The 13,528-nt window shown below is 46.3% G+C and overlaps 1 protein-coding gene across 1 annotated transcript in view; it reads right to left on the reverse strand.

Moving 5' to 3' along the window:
• Positions 1-13,528, reverse strand: part of PAPPA (pappalysin 1) — a 178,676-nt gene that overhangs the window by 51,674 nt on the left and 113,474 nt on the right. Inside the window, exons 11-12 of the mRNA XM_009634899.2 lie at positions 1,520-1,633; positions 976-1,111 (exon numbers count right to left, since the gene is read on the reverse strand). Coding sequence (XP_009633194.1) covers positions 976-1,111; positions 1,520-1,633 — 250 coding nt within the window. The remainder of the gene's footprint in view (positions 1-975; positions 1,112-1,519; positions 1,634-13,528) is intronic.

Genomic DNA, 13,528 nt, shown 5'->3' on the forward strand with positions numbered 1-13,528 from the left:
GTTTTGCAAAAGGAGGAGGGCAAGACTAATCCAAGGGCTCTGGCAAACTGGGAGCTATCCTGATTCAACCTGCACAACTTGCTGTGAATTTCGGTTTGCTCTCGGACAACAGACACCACTCATACTTTATTTCTTTTCCTCCACACCCCACCAAATTATATATTACCCTGGGTAGCCACCAACTACCTGTCACTTGGGTGTGTCCCTTCTCTTCATCACTAGTAGGAAGTTCATTTGAGTTTCAGCTTGTTCAACTTGCAAAGTTATGGTAAAACAGAAAACTGGGGGGAGGGGGTTATATTTCCTTAAAAACTGCTCTTGGGGGAACACGGCCAGCTTTCTTCCCAGTGGAAAAAAGGGCAGGAGACAGCTGGAAAGGGATTATGCAAGTCCTACCCCGGCACGGAGTTGGGAGCTAGGGTGAGCTCCTTGGTCCTGGAGCTTAAATGCAGCCAGAATCAATTCGCCAGACACAACTTTCCCAGGTTCAGGGACCTGTGCCCAGGGTAGAGACTAAAATGGTCCACCCTGGCACTTCAGCACAACTAGCAGGTCCACAGCCTCTGTCAGGCACATCTGCTTGAGGCCATGCAAGCAGCCCACAAGGGCCCTGGTGTCAGAACTTCATCAAACCAGAAATACTTTGCATGAAAAATTTTGGCCATTAAATAGCTGGGGAAACCTCCCTTCAAGGAGGACTACAGATCTGCCCAACTACACTTGGCTAAGCAGAAGCATTTGCTGCACCAGGTGGTGCAGGTCCCTCACTCCCTGCTTCCAGCGGTTCACCTGGATCACTGTCAATGTCTCTCCAGGGAGGGGCTGTGCATGAAGCATTGAAATAGTGCCTATTTGAATGACTAAACGGGAACTAATCACTTCTGAACACATAGTGAGTATTGGTTAGTTTGTGAATGGGGGTACCAACAGATTAAGCAAGCAATAAAGAGGGAGTTTAATAAAATACAGTCTTACCAAGATCATGGCTTTGCTCTTTGGTGTCAAACAGCTGCACGCCGATGGTCTCCTGCTTCTGATCCAGGTAATAGGTCCCATCAGTGACCAAGTGAACTAGGACTGCTGCAGCTACCATAGGCTGGGAAAAATAAGCCTGGAAAACAAAAGCCCCACAAAGGCTGAAGTGGAGAACTGTGGTGGGCTTTACAAAACTCCAAGAGTCAGTCCAGGACTTTTAAAATAACAATTCCCCTCCCAGATCACCCAGAAGTCTTCTCTTCCAATCTCTCTTACACAAACTAGATAAACTCAAGTCAAACAGCCCTGCAGCTGGAGGCTGTAACCTCTCAGAAATCCAGTAGCCTCGCCACAAGAGGGGACTTCACCACTGACTCTCTGGACAGTGCTCGGAGGCTTTTTTTTTGCTAATTTGCACCAAACATACTTCAAAGAAAGGAACAGCTTGGCCCAGGGAAGACTGTCCCATGATACTTTGCCTGTTGGAGAAACTTTGTATGGGCAGGCAAAGAGGAGACTTCTGAATGACATGTGCATTCCCTACCTTCAGCCAGAAAATGGTCTGTGTCATGTGGGAGTACTGGAAGTTGGCCGTGCAGGGGTACCAGGCATACTGAGAGACGCCATCGTTCAGGTCAATCACCTTAGTTCGACACATCTGCAGGAGAAAAAAGAAACACCAAAAGAGATGTAGATAGATGACAGTAAGGAAGGATTATGGCTGTTTAAAGTGAGGAAAAAAGTCCAGGTGCACTGCTAGAATAAAATAATACACAGTAATGACGTCCCTAAATACCATGAGATTACTCAAAACTTATGTTTCCAGGTCTTCCACCTCAATAAGAAAAATTGAAACATGAAAAGGAGCTAAAGCCTCACAGCAGCTGGATGGCAGCCAACACTTTCCTCTGAATCCACTACAAAGTCTTTGACAGCATTCAGAACAACTTTGCTCCCACCCAAATGGACCACGACTCTTCCCACTGGAGTCAAAGGGATGATCACTTCCGAAAGTACCAAGGCACAGCACAGGCAGCCTGCAGATGCTCTCCACAGTACTCACGCAATGTCCTATTTAAACCCACATGTTACTGTAACCCCAGGGAAGCCACAGATGGCCATGTAACCTTGGAAGCAAGTCTAGCCAGGAAAGGCCTGTCTCTACAACCCAGTTTAAGCAAACTAGTTTCTTGTTTTGTTAACTAGTTTCTGTATGTGGAATCACCTTCTTCCTACACCTACGGCACTGCCCATGGCAGGCAGCAGCAGGATTATAAGTGAACTGCTCTTTTCAAAAAAGAACACGTAGATGAATACCAAGCGCTGGCATGGATGAAAAGCTCAAAGAAGAAAATGCGTGAATTTAAGTACCAGAGAGCCTTGCAGTGCTGTCAGTACGTCAGATGTGAAAATGAAGCTCCAAGAAACGGTAGGATTTGCCCTGAAACCACACTGCTCAGTGAAGCTGCTTCAAAAAAAGAAACGTGCATGACCATAGCCTTCATTCCCCCAAGAAACACGGGGAGGGAAATGCCCACCATGCAAAAGGCTACAACTGCATTAGAAGGATGCTTCCAGCCGAGGCTCTCGGGACGTCTGAGGGTACCTGTTAAGATTCACAACACTTTGCTGAACTCAGTGACTGTCCCCACCAGAGTCATGGGGACAGAGGGAATATCTTGTGGTCTCACAGTAGAGCGGCAGTGGAGCTATGAATGTAACCCAGGAGGCCACACCACCTCCAGCAGTTGTGCTAGCCCCAGGAGAGCCCAGGCCTGATCTTGCAGACCACCTGTGCTAGGTGCTAACTGGAGCCACACACTCTTGGGGACAGTACTGGATTTCTTTCCAAGACCAGAGCCTGAACTGAGCAATCAGGTGGTGATGTGCTGCCAGTAAAGCTGTTCCCACAAGCAATTTCCCCGATTATTAAACCAAAAAGAAAAGCCTGAAGTGAAACAAGAGAATTAACAGAGATGTTTTTAACCATTCAAAATCCTGTGCCCACTCAGGAATTCTGCATGGAACTGCCCTCTTGGTCTCAGCAGGCAAAGTCCAGGCGATGCAAAGAGAGCCTGGGAATGAGAAACCAGATTGGCTAGAAGTGAGGTAATCACCGCTATAATCTGAGTCCCTCAAGATCCAGCGCAGAGGAATCTATGGGCAAAACATAAATCAGCTTTAATGGGCTGGAAGAAGATTTTTAGTTTATTTATTTTTTAAAACAACTGGGACCAAGCTTCATTGAGGCTAGCCAGTGGATAGTGTTACATTTTACAGCAGAGCAAGGCTTTACCTAAACTATCTTTGGCATTTGAAATCCAGGCCAGCAATTCGACATGTACCATTTCGCAATTCTCCCTTCTTGCATTTTCAGCAGCCTGTCTCTTGTTGGGAGCATGGTTTTTATTTTAATACCTCTCCAGCTATGGAATTTATCTTACCCACATCTGCAATTTATATGGTCAGAGAGCTCTTTGACATGAACAAAGGTCTCATTACTTTTATATGATTTTGTTCTTATTCTTACATCTCCTCCTGCTCGATTGGTCCAAAAAGGTGGTTGAAAGAAACAAAAGTACTGGTGTTTGGTGCCTTTTAAGTGCCACTTAATGGATGAGTGAAAACCTGTATTAAGAAATCACCCAGACCTTCACCAAAAGTTTGAATCAAACCCAAAACAAACCCCTGCTGAGGTGGGTTGGAAATCTGTGATAACTTTTAAATGCCTTGTTTGATTTGTGTGCGTGTGTGAACTCTAGCCCTTTCTGCTTCTGCCTGAGAATATTAGCAAAAACCTTAACATTGCATAAAGAGCCTGTGTTTGAGCCATGTGCAGCTGAGGTGTGCAGGCTCAGGAGGCTGGTCTGGTTTGAAGAGGTTAGATAAGCTTCCTCCTGCTGAGGCTGATCCACTGCTACTCAGACAAGTGTTTCAAAGCAGTACTGGGGCAAAAAGTTCTTTGAGGAGAAAAGTATAACGGAGAAGAGTGGGAAAAGTCTAACAGACATGACATTAGGAGTGGCTACAAGAGCCTCTTCTACACTAGCTGCTCCCCAGTAAACTTAGCTAATGGCAAAGCAGTTCTTTAAGATTTTGTAGTAACAATCTGATTGGATAAACAGTCCCTGTCACCTACAGACTCCACCATCTCAATAGGCTCTAACGCACGTGGTAAACACATCCCCTTTTCAATCCTACCCAGTTACTGGGTGTCACACCACAACTGCAAAGCCTGAGAACCATTTGCTGGGAGAGTCTTTCACACCTCTGCTTTTAAGGCATCCCTAGAAGACAGCAGCAGCGTGAAGGCACTTAACTGTAGTACCACCACTTCTAAGCTACAAGTTCCAATGGCCTGGAAGACAGAGCATCATCTCTCCTCACAGCTACAAGTTCATAGGAATTCACACTTATGAGAAATAAATTATTTCCTGACATCCTCCGGTTTGCTACAGTGATGCAAAACATCAGCTAAAGCACCTGACAGCTGTGGAGGGAAGAAGACATAGCTGTACTTTTCATTTCAGGGTGTTACCAAACACTAAAGTATTTGCTTTGAAGAATGAAGGCATCACGCAGGACTCAAAACTTCTCTCACTGGGGCTCATCCAGGTTCTCAGACCCACACAGCACTGGGATCCACAGGAGCTTAGTATCTGCTCCACAGTATTTGGGGACTATTTGTGTCTACTTACTGGAAGCCCATGTCATACCCCTCCCTAGGAAGCTGCTTTCAATTAAAAGAGCTGATGTCTGTTCCTCTCCGAGGTTCTAATCCAGCTTGTCTCCCACCCACACATTTTGTACACAAACATCGAGAGACAGAATGAACAAGGCCAGAGAGCACTGTGGGTCTTCCCACAAGAGGGAATGCCTGGAGGATTCCCTTTGACTGATTTATACAACCTCTTGTCAATCACAGGGACAACATGTTCTTCAAACTGCCTCTCCTGTTTTCCTTCTCTTACTCAAGGGGACCGAGGAATGTGTCAGCAGAAAGGGAAAAGTGATATATCGGGCGCGCTTAGTTCATTGCCACATCTAAAACACATTTACTACTGCAATCAATTCCATCTCCTCATAACGTTTCCCTTCAAAGTAATATGGGAAGATTTGCTGAGGAGCACTGATCCTGTGGACTGTGCCCAGTGCATGGCCCCATTACAACCTTCTGGGCAGCACTTGGCTTCTGCAAGCCCGAGGCCCCTATCTCTAAGACGAGGATGGTATTCCCCCACATCACAAAGGTGTCTTGAGGGTAAGAGCCATTAGCTGCAAAAACGTGCTACGATGTTACAAAGAGAAGGGACAAACAAAGCACATACACCTGTGAAGGATGCACCTCCCCACAGGAGCAGGTTAAATACAGATACCAACCCGCTCTGTCCTTCCTATCAAGCGAGCACAGCCAGACACCACAGGCTTTGCATCCACTGGTGGTTCTCATCTCTCACATTGTACCATCAAAATAATTCTAAATGAAGACAGGCAAGGCTGCTATTTAAAGCAGGATGCTGCCCTACTCAGCTCCGGCATACGGTGACGCTGCGGTTGGAGTGGCCATGCCTGTCTGCTTGCCCACAGGCGGCTGTAAACAGAGCAAATCTCCAGTCCGCAGATCTGTCTGCTCCCAAAATCCCATCTGTCATCCTATGGCGGGGCTTCCTCCAGACCATGTCTTCAAGCTAAGTATGGCCATGAAGGGCCATCGCAAGCACCCGTCCATCAGGCAGTAGGGAGCAACCTCCTTCTGGAGGAGAAGGGTGGAAGTGGTTATCATGCCCCAAACATGAGGCTGCTGCCTCTCCCTCCCTCCTTCTTACTGGGCACGGCGCTGCTGCCACTTCTGCACCGAGACCGCCAACACTGTGACTTTCTGGGACGACATGGGCTATACCCTGTCCCATTTGCAAAACAGCAACTACAGAACAAGTAGGGACGGGATCTATTGGTAAAACCCCCAGTACCATCTATTTGTGGAGCACACAACATCCTGAGTGAGGTTGTACAAGTGCACAGAAATACTCAGGGACTGATATGAAACCCATGGAGGCACAAACAAGACATGCTCTGTTGTTTGAAAATCCAGCTAAAGAACAGATTTCAACCATAATAAACCTAATTAATCCACATTTTTTAGCCGACTGCTTTGCAGAATGTTATTTATATTTAACTCAACACATGCCAGAGAAACCCAACCATGACATAAGCAGCATTTTAACACATCCCTTACAGATGAAAACTTTCTCTCTCCATTGCCAGACATGGGGGCTGGCAGTCACCCAGACCTTTTATTCTTAAATACGTTATTGTTCTTGCAGACCTAAGCTTAATCTTACCCAAGGATGAGAAACCATAGTGCGGTTGCTAAATATCAGAAAGGTTCCTGCTTGTTTATTGCCCAATATTACAAGGCAGCTTGACTGCCACATGGACACCACCCAGTTTGCCAACTGTAGCACAGACCTCCAATCTGTTCTGAAAGCTGTTGCACTTTCTTCTCACTTAGGCTGGGAATTGGGTTGGAGTTACGGAAAAAAATGAAATTGCCCACATTAGTGAGCACTGAACCATTAAAAAGGCCACCGTTTGGGTTCCAACAAACACCTCAAAAATCAGCTAATTTCTAGGGCCATTTCAAACCTCAGGAGCCAACAGAGCTCAGATGGAAAAACTCAAGGGGCATCAGAAATTGTGCTCTGGGTTTTCTTTTAGGTTCTGGTCAGAAATACTTCAGGACCAGTCTCTTCACTAGCATTCTGGATTTGTCCTGTCAGAACGTTTGAGTCAACAGTTGTCTGCCCAACTATGAAAGTCAGCATAGGGTCATTTCAGGTTGGCCTCTAAAACGTAAGGAAAGCATTCAAAGTTATTTTTTTCCAAACTATTAAATTTTTCTGTGCACTAACAATGAGTTTAAAACACCCTGTTGTTGTAAAATCAAAACCAAAAACCAAAACCAAACCTGAGATTGAGCAGCATAGGTTATGAGCATAAGACGATGAGAGAAAGCTGTGTCCTCCCTCTTTCAGTAGCATTCTGACCTTCTAGTCACCACTTCTTCCTCAGCAGCGACCTTCCCTTACCTCTGATGCTCACGAACTGCAGCTTCTACTCCAAACCTCTCCTTGTCCCCCATCTCTGACAGCACAGTTTTACTAAGTTTCGTGCTCTTTCTCTGCTTGTTGCCTGTTTTCTTTGGGGTACTTAAAGGTCTGATGGCAAAAGATGAAAACCAGCAGCGTGTCCTGGTCCAGGACAAAGGCATGCAGGCAGGTGATCAACAGAAAAGCTTTATCAACTGGAAGCTGATAAAACTCCTGGGGTAACACGCTGATGCTATATTACTCCCAGATTCCGTTGGCTCAGAAGTAAGAGGAAATCTCATCTGTCAATTTTACCCATGTAATGAAGAACAGGATTTGGCTGTGGGATTGGGAAGCAGATTACATCTCCTGCAGGATGAAATAAAGCCCTGTTGCCAGTTGCCGTGTCCAGTCTCAGCACAGCCACTTCCTCTTTGAATCGGGAGCAGCCGATGGTGCCCAGACCTTGCAGCCTTAGTGTTCAATCAGCACGTTACTACAGCTTGCTTAGCCCACAACCCCAACATTCAGCTTAAGGTTTTGCTGGATTTCATAGTAATTGGGAAGTGACCTTTATGTGTATGAAAATGCCAGAGCTGATATGACATTGGCATCAATAGTTCGCTTGCAGTGTGACATGACGATCAATTCCTCTACTTTACAATAAAAATGATAGCGTTCGTTTCCAAAGGGAAATTTCCTTGGGTAGAGTTTTGGATGTAGCACAGGGCTGTGATTCAGAAATGAGGGGGAGATGCATGGGCTATTTTTTTTAGTCATAGAAGTTGGTTTAGTTTCAGGAAAGCGAATAGGAGCTACAGGGATTTCCATCAGATGGCCCAGATTGCATGTGTATTCAATGTGTGTTATTAACTTTAGCTTTCTCAAAAAATGCAGTTATTTCACTTCCAAAGAGTATGAACAATATATTTCATTTTTTAAATCATGCAGACCTGCATTCTTTGAGCTTTCCTTTGAATTTCTGTTATCTCCAGATTCAAAGCAAACTTCATTTAAAACCGGTGAGTTCAAATCAAAATCACATAAAACCATAAACTTCACATATTATACCTGAAAAAACTGTAAATCAGTTCTGACTGGCCCTATCCCAAACCCACATCAGCTTTGACATCCAGCCAGGTGTAATCAAAATATCTAGGATGCTAGCTGGACCTGTGGAAAAAACAATACGGAGTTTTGATTTTACAACCAAACCCTAACCATATGATTTTTGCATGGTTCAAAGGATCACCCCAAAGACTTCAGTTGAGCCGGGGCCAGAAACTGCAGAAGAAAGGAGTGAGAAAAAGAATATTTGTGCTAATGGGTTTTAATAATCAACTCAACTTCTGCACAAGCCCACAAGTAAACACCAGCATTTGGAGGTCGTGAGTGCGATTTGTATGTGCCCCTGCTTCTTTTGCCATTCAGCAATGCACCCTTGAAGGATGTGATAGCTCCAAGTACACAGCCACGCAGAATGCGGCCTCACATGAAGCACATGAAAGCGTGCCATGAGCTCCTGCTAATTCACATCAGAGGTTTGCTATTGCTTCAGCACAGCAGCAGGACATGAAGATGCTGCTCTTCAGCAAGAGCATCTTCCACCCCAGCACTGCCAGGATCTCACCTAGAAGGCATAATTCTTAGAATTAGCCCTAAATTGCATTCTGCTATTATGTTCAAATTCACAAATGCATCTACTGGTAGAAATCGCAGCCAAATGCAACCCGCTAGACAGACAGCATAAGGAAACTGCACCCAAGCAGGACCTTATACCTTCAGTCATGCAAACATCAGCCTCATTACAGCTAAAAGACATGGCAAAAGCTCCTGTCTACAACTTCCACACTGCTGCTCACAAAAGTCTGAAGGCATTATAGACTGATAAGTGCTTTAACAGACTATATATCCATCCACTGGAGAGCGAGGTTAAACAAATACAGTAGCCAGAACATTATTGTTGGCTGCACACTCGGGTTCCCGAACTGCCTGTCTCTAACTTGAACCAGCTAGGTCCACTACAGCAAAGCTTGCATAGAACTGCAGGCCAAGACTGGCCGTGAGGGTGCTGCGGCAAAGGAAAACAATCCCATCCCATAAACTTCTGCCACTGATGAGCAGAGCAAAAGCTTTATTTTTTTTCCTTTTTTTTTTTTTTCCCCCTTTGACTGGAGCATTTCCTTTGGGAGCAGCTGGCATCAGAAAATCAAACTGTCAAAGGCAGAATGTGCACCAAACTTTAGGAGGATCTTAAATATATTTTTATTATTTCATTAGTGGAGCCGCCTCACTGGATTCATTGTAGTTTTACTGGTTTGGCACTCCTGCAAGGCAAAGCAGGATTGGGCTTGGTAACATCCCCTCCTTCCTTCCCAAAGCTGGTCCTATAAATTTGCTTGGACAAAGAAAGCACACAGCCAGTTAGAGAAAGCCCAAAAGCAACAACAAATCCATAAAGAACTTCAGCTCAATGAGGAGTTCTCCATCAGAACAACACGCTGGCTGAGGTGGGCAGAGATGCTTAGAAGCACTTGGGCGACACTTCTGATAGGAAGAGAGACAAAGAGGAAAAAAAAATAAGCCAGAGCTTTTTCAACTAGCAAGGAGAAAACAAAAATCACAGCGCTTTCATCTCCAGCACGGTAGGAGTAGACCCTAAATATCCCCGTACCTAACCCCACCTCCCCGCACCGCCCCAAGCGCACACAGGGCACAGGAGCAGCTTCCAAGGGGTGTCAGACTGGGCAGGTGCTGCCACCAGCCCCGGAGATCGCGTGCTAAGCTGCGCCGGTGGCTGAGGCAAACAGCCGTGCAGTGGTTAATGTCAGCTCTGGCCACATGATCACATTCAGGAAAGGTCAAAAGAGTGATTTTTAATTTAAAAACATCTGTGTGTTTAAAGAACAAAACTTTCTCATGTGCAGAAAACCAGGGGTTTCCAGCGCTTTTATTTCCAGAGTTAAAGTCATGCTTTTCAGCTTTGTTTAGGGTTATGGACCATGTAAACATGCTGTGTAAACCACACGCAACCCTCATCACACAGCGTTTCCACATGCAAGGGTAACTGGGGGTGCAAATCTCTCCCTCCCTGGCTCCTTTTCCCTCTCCAAGCTGCTCAGCTTCCCGCGCCGCACGCCTGGTGGGCCAGCCAGACACCCAGTTGCTGTCCTACTCTATATGAAGACATACACATGCCTCTAATCCTAAGGGTGTAAGTCTGGTCTGGGCTGTCAACAGGCCTTAATTGGATACATTTAGGGAGATGATACATTGGGAAGAGGCCCTGAATGTAACAGCAAGAGGGAAGGCTGCGGTGGGGCTGCCAGGGAGCACGCCCCGGGGGGCACGGAGCAGAGCTACCATGTGGGTCCCGGGGAGCCGACTGGGTTGCACCTCAGCAGTCAAACCCTTCTGGTTTCCTATCCAATGACTCAGCCCTACGTCAGCGTGCATTAATTAAGATTAAACCATGTGGCTTGTTTTTCTTAATACCTGAAGGCACGGCTTGTGGTATGCAAATCAGAAGGTTCCCCCTTGCTTCACCGTGCTTTTCCCACCGAAACTCCAGAGAAACAAAACTGCCACCACGCAAACAAATTCCTCTGAATGAGTCGGATCATCCAGGGAGAGTCCGTAGAGCAGCAGCCCAGTTGCCTCCCCCAGCCCTAGCTCATCTGCACCCAAGCAAAGGTTTGGTTGCCGGTGCCTGGGGACGCCCATCGCTTCTCTCCAACCTCATAACAGCCCTGGCTGATCTGATAAACCCCAAACTCCAACAAATTAAACCAAAAGACCACTCAGAACATCTCATCTTTATGTCCCAGGCTAATAGGGGAGTCCACAGAAACTTCCAGCTGCTCCCCAAAGAAGTTACTGTGGGGACTGAATTATGAGCATGGGAAGAAGCTGCCGGTTCTTTCAGCCTCCCAGGAGTAGGCTCTGGGAGGCCAGACTGGGAGCACAGGGGATGGAGGAAATCATGGCTGCTTGGTCTCGGCCTTTCCCACCAGAAACAACCACTGGGATACAGTTAAATTTCCATACAGCAAGGCTTTCCTTTTCCAGCAGGTAAGGGTCACAGTGCAAACACAGTGCAGTGCACCAGGAACAGATCTGCTCTGCCAGAAGGGCAGATTCTTCAAAGATATTTGGGTGGAGAAAGGTGGAAAGAAGGTCATCTCTACTCTGTGCTTCAGCTTCCCTCTCTGAAAAGACTTGTCTTCTCTCAGGGCGATGATACAAGGGTTAATTACCAAAAAAATAGGAAAATAAGATCTACCACCCAAAGCGCTAAGCATAAGGATTCTGGCCCAATGACCAAAATGGCTAAGCAGAACTTGATGTTCTCCCAAAATGAGGGCTTCTCCCAGTGAGTAGGGGCATGCACAGATAACAGCACTGATTGTGAAAATAACCATTTCCTGGCACCCATGAAAGTTTGCAGGACCCTGAGGCTACGGTGGAAACCTGGGCCCAGGGACGGCTCCTGCTGGTAGCAGGGGGAGCCAGGCCCAGTTACCAGGCTGGTGAATCATGGCTTCTCATCAGATTCACCTCTGAAATGATCTCAGAAGAAAGGGTGATCCTCCAGCTTTACAGGCCCTATTTCCAAAAATGAGGGCGGATTTGGGGTTCGTTAACAGTTACAGCTCCAACTAAGGCAGCACCATTCAGGAGAGATTCAGAGCAGCTCAAGAGTTTATCCAAATGGTTCCCAGTTTGTTTGTTTGGTTTTTTTTTTCCTTTTTTTTTGCAGGTGGGGACCGAGGGACTGACTCAAGAGACCTTCAGGACAGTGCTGGGTAAGCACCACCCTCCAAAACACATGCCTTTTAGAGACATCTCAAGATGAACACCCTAAAATTCATTGGCATTCAAAATACGAGGTCTCTTATGACAATGTGGGCTAAAATGCCTACAGTTCTCCGAACAAGTAGTGCAGACAATCCTTCATTTAAAAGAAAAAATAAATTCTCCGCTCCTGGCATGAGAAAGTTTACTTTCAGGCTTAAAGAAATGATCGTGTGGTTTTGGGGATGGCATTCCGTTCTGCTGAAGAATAGCACCCTGCCTGCCTGTATATCTGTGGCTTTGTAGCTACATTACAATCCTGGAGAGCTCTGTTTACATATTTTACATGTTTTCTTGTGCAGAACATGAAACCAAATTACATAGTAAAGGCCATTACGGCTTCACTTTTGCACCCTTTTCCATCCTCTCCTTCCGATCACTTGTTTTAATTCTATCCAAAATAATCGCCTGGGTATTTTTAACTGCGCTTGATTGACTGGCAATGCTTCGGGAAGGTTTATTCACTGTTGCACCGGGAAATCATGCAAAAGCTGGTGAAGCTACATGCCAGGGGGGTAGGGAGAAGACGGCCGGGGCGGGGGTGGGATGAGAAATGCCAAGGACCCTTCATGCATGAACAAAGCAGACATGTCGATGCATTTATGCAAAATCATTCTGCTCTGAATGGAGAGGGACCCAAGACAAACAACCCGGATGGGATGCAGGAGAGCTATCCCACGCTTACGGCTGGACATGCTCTGCATCTAAAGGCTCGTGAGCAGCAACAGCAGACAGAGGGACTGGCAGGTTGAGGGGCAGGGGGCAAGGAGGGGGGGTCTCCTTTCAGAACACAGTGCATGCTAACGAGCACCGCCGCTGTTGTGGGGTCCGGCCTTCCAGCTTGCTGATGCTGGGGGCGGGGGTGTGTGTCCAAGCTGTTTTCTGTTATCACGTGTAATCTGGGTAGGTGGCTGGGTGTATAGCAGATAGGATCATAAAATGGTAAGTTACTTTTTAAAGCAGCACATAATCCATATTATTATCCAAGACAATATTCCTTTCTTGCCTTTTCTCTTGACTCTAGCAACAACAAATGGCATGGAATTCTGTTCTCGTTTGTTAGCGGTAAATCTCTCCTGGTCCTAGGAAGATGGGACCAATTTCCGGCACCTGAGGATTTTTTGGTTTGACCTTCATCTCTGAAAAGGTCAGACTGAACCTCTCTGAGAGTACTGATGGCTGCTTTGCTCTCTGCATCATCCTTTGTTTCTTTTATCTATTTTCTGTACAGTACACAAAGGGAACACAGTGTACCAGCCCCTGGTACTCACTGTTCTGTTTCCCTTAGATGACTTGCATATGTGCTCTTGAAAAATTATTCTAAAAACTAAGGGGGGGAGGGGAGTGGAAAGAAAAAATATCCCTTGAGTGTTTGGCAAAATTGCTTGGAATCTCCTCTGACATCTTATTGTGTTCTCTCTGTCCTCCCCTTACACAAATCAGCCAGAGGCTACGACATCAGCCATGGGGTCTGCTGGTTTACTACTGCCAGGAGCAGAGGAGCACTGGAAGATGTGGGGATGGAGGGGTAAGAGGGAGGGAATCACTGTCTGTCCTAGCAGGGAGCAGGCAGCCAGGTGATGGGCAGCATCCCCTTTTCTCCAGCCAGC

The sequence above is a fragment of the Egretta garzetta genome, unplaced genomic scaffold, assembly GCF_000687185.1.
Source record: "Egretta garzetta isolate BGI_Z169 unplaced genomic scaffold, ASM68718v1 scaffold190, whole genome shotgun sequence".
NCBI classification, from domain to species: Eukaryota; Metazoa; Chordata; class Aves; order Pelecaniformes; family Ardeidae; genus Egretta; species Egretta garzetta.